This window comes from Cygnus atratus, chromosome Z (assembly GCF_013377495.2).
Source record: "Cygnus atratus isolate AKBS03 ecotype Queensland, Australia chromosome Z, CAtr_DNAZoo_HiC_assembly, whole genome shotgun sequence".
NCBI lineage: Eukaryota > Metazoa > Chordata > Aves > Anseriformes > Anatidae > Cygnus > Cygnus atratus.
The window spans coordinates 26,277,607-26,285,803 of record NC_066396.1 but is presented as its reverse complement, the minus strand read 5'-3'; the positions used below and the strand labels follow the sequence as shown (position 1 = coordinate 26,285,803).

Here is an 8,197-nt window from a genome sequence, read left to right as displayed (position 1 = left end):
TCAGACCCCTCTCTCTCTTCCCTAAACCTTCTCCCACTAAAGACACTAATCAAATCCCTGCAGAACAGCTCTTCTCACTCCAGATAGAGAACTGAGGATGTTAGGTATTGACAGGAGGTATTTCTCACCCCATTCACTGGAGTTAGGAGTAGTAGGTGTTATTATTTCAACTGTCCTTACAATCCCGGGAATGAAAGAGCAAGAACGTCACTTGAATGCAGATAACTCAAACGTGTTATAAATACACTACCGAGGCAGATTCACACATTGTAAAATAAAAACAAACAGAAAGCCTCCACAGATCAGGGTGGGAATCTAGGATGTTATTATGCTGAAAAATTCATTTACCAGGAATGGGCTCGGTGTATTTCCTGCCAGACGCTGGTGCATTTTTTGACTATCAGATAGATTTGGTTGAAACACCAATGGAATTTCCCTGAGCACTTTGAAAGATTAAGAGGCCTTTTCTAACCTCTCCCAACATACATCCCGTTCTCAAATGTTTGTATATAACCATGCCCAGTAAAGCAAAGTTGCTGGTTATTTTCAAAGCTGCCCGTCTTGATTTCTGCCTAACAGCTCACGTTATTGCACAAGCACTTGCAGCCACTTCTGACAGCATGTGCTTTGGAAGACTGGATCAATGTTTAGGTGTAAAAAGTGAGCATTGGTGTTGGTACCTGCCTGGTACTGTCAAGCACGGGCAGGTAGGAAGGCACAGAAATCGGTGGAGTATCATACAAACTTACCAACACAGAATATATTTCATTGTGCACCAGCATATAACAGGCCCTTGTCTACTTTCCCATTTAATGATGTTAAAGCATAAAATTCAATATTGACAGTTACTTTCACCTGCTACAAAGTACTATTCAGTTTCTCATTTACTCAAACAATCTTTCAGTCCATTCCAAGTGCTGGGCAAATGATTTATCAGAATGATGGTAACAAAGCACTTGGTTCTAGAAGTTCAAATGTTTACTTCTAGATGATGATGAAAAAAATATGTTAGTACTCAAGAAGTCTTCAGAATCCAAAATCTTCACATTCCATGTAGAAATTCCAGTGCTTTTCCATTACAGACCATGGTAGAAACTCCTCTGTACGTAGAACTAATGTCTCATTGACAGCTTGTGTCAGACTTTCTACTGAGTTGAACTGGACAGAAGAACCTGTTGAAAACGAATGCAAATGATTACACAGTGCATGCTGAAGCAAGAGAAAGCAACCACTGGCACTATTAATCAGACAGGTGTTAGTAGCTTGTTAGAACCACACAGGCATCACAGATCCCTGTGCACTAGGATGCTTGTAGCCCAAGACCCCAGATATCTCACCCATGGTGCTACCACAATACTTGCACCCAGACTTCAGTGAGACAAGGCAGTGCTATGTGTTTCGGTGCTCAGGGTGAGGATCCCTCTCACCACGTCCTTCCTATAATCCTGAATGGACTGTACAAAAATGACGCTGTACACGTTTATACAAAAAATTACAGCATTGAACAATGGGTATTTGCAATATTTAAATACCTGCTGGACTGACGCAACTACTGCAATGCATGAATTTAAGGCATTTGTGTCACTGCCAGGGCACCTGAACTTGTAGTTTTTACTGTTAAAATCAGTAACAAAATGGCAGAGTTAAGATCCAGCAACAAATAAGACCTTTCTTTTTTTTTTTTTTTTTTTTTTCCCCATAGGAGTACAGAATCCAACAGGCACTTGAGACTGCTGTTTTCAGAGTTACTGGGATTTGTTCATCTTTCATCCACACTTTCTCCATTCAGTATGGGTGCACACAGTGCTAGAGCTGCCACAACCAGCCCAACACGGAAACTGCCACATGTAGCAGATGCTAGCAGGGAAGGATTGTCATGAAAAGTGGTGATGGCCTCTGTTTAAAAAAAAAAGTGTTCTGACAGCATTCAGTATCTTGAGAGGACAGGCATTTCAAGAGGATTAGGCCAGCCAAAAGAAATACTTGTTGAAATACAGAGAAAACGTCTCAAGGTACAGCAGGTGGTCATTTAGCTTGCACTCCTTTCTGATGTGCCCTGCCAGGAGTTTGTCTTCCTCTGTTACCAAAGTTTTCTGTGTCACCTACGCCAATTCCAACATGCATGAGAGATTCACTGCACTGACCACACTGGTAGGTCCTAGTGGTGAAAAATCTGCGTATCTTGTAGGTGTCAGACCTTTTAACTGTGTCTCATGCTCACTGACGAGTTGCCTGCCATTCCTTGATAACACATCACCCAGAGCAGAGAAGCAGCAAATTACTAATAAAAGTGAGAGGTCTGAGTTCAGAATTGCAAATACACAATCTTGCATGTGAGGGTGTGTGTTGTTCCACACAGCAGAACTTCTGACTTCAGCAAGAATACGATATCATTCCATATTTTACACCCTCAATGTGTCTTCAGTATGTCCCTGGCATAACACAATACATAATGGAAAAAAAAAAAAAAAAAAAAAAAAGCATGATGGAGCTATAATCCGATGGCTAGTGTATATTGAAGTATCTTGAACTATGGCAAACAAAGACAGGCAGGCTGAATGCATGCCCCATCCGAGAGGTAACATTACAATGCTCCTCACACAAAGCTTATATCTCTTATGAAGGAGTAGTCAGTCATACCAGAGGTCCCTTACACACTCAACTGGAATTAACTTTCAAAGAGTGTAAGGAGAAATGCTTGAATGGGAAGTTACAAAACAGTTCTGAGGACAATGCCTTCAGGAAAAAAACAAAATCTTAAAAGCAAGCCTGGGAATATTTTGATAAAATAAACTGGCAGAAACTGAGCTGAAAGGTTATCATTAATACTGGGTCTAGAGTAACACGACAGACATGACTTCAGCCTGTTTCAATCTGTTGAAAAAGCTTTTTCATCCTGAAATGCCCACATATTGCAGGTAAGCACAGGGAAACTTCTTGGCAAAGTCTGAAGTTATATGAACAACATTTTTTCATATCATAATTGGAGAAAAGACATTCATTTTTCACTTTCAGAAATGATCTTTTCGGCACTCTCACTGCAATACTCTAACTTAAAAAAAAATCCAAAATCAAATTTGGAAGTGTAATAAAGTTATGACCAGATAAATCTATTGGTTTTGTTCGTTGATTCACCGGCAGCTGATGGCTTTCTTTGCTGATTCCTTTAGGTCAAATTAATGTTTTACCAATTGGATAAAGATTTTGTAAAGTAAACACCAGCATTCTATTATAAATGCAAATTTACCTGAGTGTATAATTTAAAAACAAAAACAAAAACAAACAAACAAACAAAAACAGAAGCAAACAAAAAAAAATCCTTTTCATTCTAACCTCTAATTTTTAGTAATTTTAGGTAATGGTTAGTAAAAGCACTACGATTTATCCACTCCAAAGCCTCCCCCTTGGTTCTGAACAGCAGTGTTGGGTAAAAGAGTTTCTACATCCACACACAATCTCTTTTTCCTTAGCAGGTATCAATGAGTTTTTTAACATTTAGTCCCTATGTTTCTTACTCCATATTCTGAAATAAGCAACTAACTTCCTTCTCATTTCCCTTTTTCTTTCTCAGCTCTTCTTCCCTTTTCTCTCTTTGCTTACTATTATGTTTAACATTTTAATACCCACTTTGAAGTTTCCTTTCTCACTTTTGCCATCTGTTAACTCTCATCCCCTTACTGGCAGCTTACAGGCTTTTAGCAGTGCAGAACTGCTCCCATGCTACTATCCAAAACTCAAATGTGTGCCTCAGGTTCAGAAAAAAGCTTAGGCAGGTAGTATGCACATAGCCAGGGTCTTTCTCTGCTTTACCACCTTTGCTGTCTTGTCAAGTGCTCTCAGTTTTCTTCCACCTTCATAAACTAGAAGACAAAGTGTCAATCATTATCAATATCAGAATTAACTTTTTTTTTTCTTTTCCTTTTTTTTTTTTTTTTTCTGTAAACCTGGAGAAAACATGTTCCCTTGATACTTTTTCCATCCCTCCTGCCAAGAACTTCTCTGTGTGCATTGGTATCTCTTTCAGCCTTACATTTTTGAAACCTTTCTAAATGTTTTTCAACTTCTGTTTTCATTTTGTTACAACTTTGCAAGACCTTGCTTCTGTGGTAGATAAGAACCTGAAAATTCTATTTAAGTGCTATATAATACCCATTAATGGCACAAAAATATAAATGTCAGACCAGAATCTCCAGTTGCATAAAGCTTAGTCACCAATGATTGCTACTTCTGTGCAGTCTCCATTTTCTGATCACTAAATATCCCCTGAAAGATCTTTTTATTATTTTTTTTAAATTTATTTTTAAATGGCTATCCTACCAGTATTTTTTCCAATTACAAATTGCTGAAACCATCCAGAGATACCATTAAGCATTTTGTAAATATTTTGCTGATGTAAATTATCCGTAAAAGTTATTTAAATGCTCTTACATTATAACCACCAGCATATTTGAGTCAATATACAGGCAGCAGTCAATCTAGTGTCCATACTTCTGTAACACAGGTGAAGGTTATTACTACATCTGAGAGGAAGCCTAACTGATTTGTGATATCTGTAGCAAAGTCACAGGAGATGCTACTCATCTAGCTCAAGTAGATATTGGTAGGTGCAGTAAGTCTAGCTGTGGGCTACAGATGCATCAGCAAAGAGAAACTCTACGGACAACACACTGAAAGATGTCAGCAGTTGATCTACGATTCGGCAGTGAAGACTTAGAACAACAAAAAAAAATAAATACAGCCTTAGATTTCAGGTTTCTTGGGTTTCTTCCGTGCTCCTTTCAGGAACCCAAATAGAGAACACCAGCCATAAGCCAGGAATCCCATCATGCATTGGCCCTTCATACCCAGAAATGACAGCCAGCACTTCACATAAACAACATTTAGATCCTGTGACTCTTAAAAGGCTGCTACTGAATTGAGGCACATGAGTACTGCCCATGCTAGTGGTAATGTTGCAAATGACTTATTTCATCTAATTAAGACATTAATTGGCATCTTGGAAAATGAGATGATTGTGGGCAGTTCATCATTGTAAAACTGGATCTTTCTCTGACAAAATAAGATGCTTCCATGGTAACTGTTTTTGTTTGTCTTATTGTTGCTGTTTTTTTTTCCCCTCAAAATGCCTTTTCTTTCCAGGTCTCCCCACAGTTCTTGACTCACTTCATGTGATGTAGATCTTCATTCTGACAGATTTTTGTTCTCTGTATCCTGTAGTCCAAGGTCTCTGCCTTTACAAATAGATTAGCGATCTTTGTCTAAAAATCAGACATGACATCCTATTCAGATACCCGAAGGTAAGGTATTCCCTAAAAGATACAGGCCAGCACGGATTTTGGCTGCTTGCTTTGTGACACTCTGCATCCACCTCCATCCTGATTTTGAAAGCACTTTTTTCTCCAAAAATTAATTTATCAAGTACATTTGCTGTATTTTCTATACTGGTAGGTACCATTTCAAAAAATTTGAAGGTTATTTGTAACATCTTGTGAAATAAATAAATAAATGAATCATTTCCATTTGGAAGCTAACCAATGGATTATAATGACCGGTTGCAGTTCAGCACACAGCTAAGATTGTATCAGGAGGACTTAGAGCACCTTCTGATAGTCTCCCAGCCTACGCTTCTTTCATTCACAAATCAGACAGCTACTCACCACAGATCACCTGTAGGTTCAGTTCATCATTTGCCTATAAATAGAATTCACATGGCAATAATTTGGAATTTAATTCATGCTTTTCACAGATCATTATTCTATTCTCTGGATGCTAGATAAAATGGTAGATTTGAGAAAGCAATGTTTCTTCTTCTACTCAAAGAATAGCATTTCTCAGGACTTCATCCTGTCTTTTTGTCCTCCAGTAAGATTGACAAAAGCAATGTCATAAAGCAGAAAAAATGATTAGGTATCTAGAATCATTCTTCTCTGAATTCATTTCATAACAGTGACCTTTCTTGTTACACTCTGCTTCTGTATGGAAAAAGGACTTGCAGGCATGATTAAAGAGCAGGAATTCACGCCTTTTATTCTAAAGCATCAGTTTCAAGGTTTACACTGAAATTTCTTTAATTATTTTTATATTTCTTGTAGCAGGAAGTATTGTTCCCACAACACAGTCAAGGAGATGTTACACTTTGTGGAGAGATACAGTTACTAGCAAATCTATTTTTAAATATCTGGGAAAAAAAAAAGTATAATATTAATAATACTTTATAGCTTTTCTGCAAGCAGTGACTATATAGGTGATATAAATACAGTATATTATTCCCCATTAAAACCTGTGCCCACATCATAATCTTATACAGTAACATTTTTTTCTCATCTGCTAGATACATTGGGTATATGCATGTTAGCCAGTAATGACTACTTTATACGATATCATACACTCTGAATTGCTACTCTTCAGGGTCATTGTGTTGTTGTATTAAAGTATTTTAAGTTTTTTATTTACGAGTCTGGGAACACAAAAGTCAAATTCCTTACAGAAAGAGAATGTTACGATATAGAAATAAAATGTTACAATACGCTATCAGGGAAAAGAGAGAATAATTTAAGTCTCAGCAGATCTTACTGTCTTCAGTGTAGCTGTAATTTTATTTTTCCCAAAAAGTTGAGAGGCATTATTGACAAACACACAAATATCAATCTTGAAATGTATACAGACTCCCATAAAAGAATCTATATTCAAGACTGAATTTATTTAAAAAAAAAAAGAAAAAGTATTTTAAATATAAAACATTATGCCTGATTCCTTTTTTTTCTAACCCAAATATTTTTACATAGCTGTCCAGATGACCTTTCCATTTCTGGATTAAGTCAATCATTCTACTTAAATATCAAATTACTAAGTTCTCCAATAACAACAAATGCATTTACTGATATCATTTATTAAAAGGCAGTAAGATTGCTGTAAAAGGATTAATAGGAGACTATTTCTCGGTCTGACTAGCAGGCTGCAGGTTCCCACCACAGGTTTCTCTCTTTTTACACTTACTATTTTGAGTTATAATTTTATACCTGCTTAGACAACAATTCACTTGTGTACTCATTTGGAAGGCAAATACAGAGTTCTCTAAAATTATATCTAAGCATTTTAGAAAACCTGAGTTTAATGTGCCAAGTTAGTAAGAACCAGCTCCAGAAACAACCCTGAGTAATCAGAAAGTAACACTTTAAAATTCTCACAATTTACAGCACACTGAAATGTAGATGGTAAGAAACAGAAGACAACGTATAAATCAGTTCAGCTCAGGTCAGAACAATTATTTGATAGAAAAACCAATAGTTCATGCTTTTTGTGCACTGGCAAAATCTACAAGAGCTGTGATTCATTCAGTAGATTTTATGTGGAGTCTCAGAACAACTTCTAGAGGCTTCTCCCTAGCTGTTATTGTGTGGTGATTTAAACACTGAACTGTTTTCCTTAGAAGATTTGTTCCAACTTTGTGAAAAGTTGGTCCTGAAAAAAAAAAAAAAAAAAGTGCAATATTATCTGAATGCTCATCAAGGTAAGATTATGAGGTTGTCTATTAACTGCCTTAATTTGACAAAAAAAAAAAAAAAGTCTGTCTTTTCGCTGTTTCAAGCAACACAGCAGCTGAAAACATTTCCTCTTGAGGCTTGCTGTTAATCACATTGCTTTTCATTTATCGCTTTCTTGAGTAAGGTAGAAAAAAGATAGATGTGTATTTGGAACATTATCTACAACAGTTCCGTTTGTCTTAGTCTTCTCGCAGTCTCCACAGGACCACCAAAGCAGATGAAAAGCAGCTATGTGCTACTGAAAGGTCAGTTATCAAAGTATTTCCTTTACACCTTTTCTATTTTTTTTTTTTCACAAAGTAAAAAGGCCAGAGAGACACTGTTTAAAGCATTTAGGAGTCAGTTTACTTACTTTTCGCCAGACTTCTTAAGAAAATGAATCTCTTATGCACAGGGAAAAGAAGCAACTGTCAGTAATTGTAACATGTAAGATTCCAACTAGATATACGGAAAAGAAATTCACCAGCGTGGTCAGGAACTGGAACAGCTTGTACTGAGATGTTGTGGAACATCCATCCTTGAAGATATTCAGAAATTGACTGGGCAAAGCCTGGAGCAACTTTATCTAACTTGGAAGTTAGCCCTGCTTTGAGCAGGAGGCAGGGCTGGAGACCTCCAGGGGTCCCATCTGACCTACATTAGTTTATGTAGTT

General features: G+C 37.0%; 1 protein-coding gene across 1 annotated transcript in view; it reads right to left on the bottom strand.

Annotated features, from left to right (window-relative positions):
• LOC118251415 (ankyrin repeat domain-containing protein 31) overlaps positions 1–8,197 on the bottom strand; it is a 52,881-nt gene continuing 44,684 nt past the window's right edge. The window contains exon 21 of the mRNA XM_050716397.1: positions 1–1,172. Within this exon, the coding sequence (XP_050572354.1) occupies positions 1,027–1,172 (146 nt within the window). The 3' untranslated portion in view covers positions 1–1,026. The remainder of the gene's footprint in view (positions 1,173–8,197) is intronic.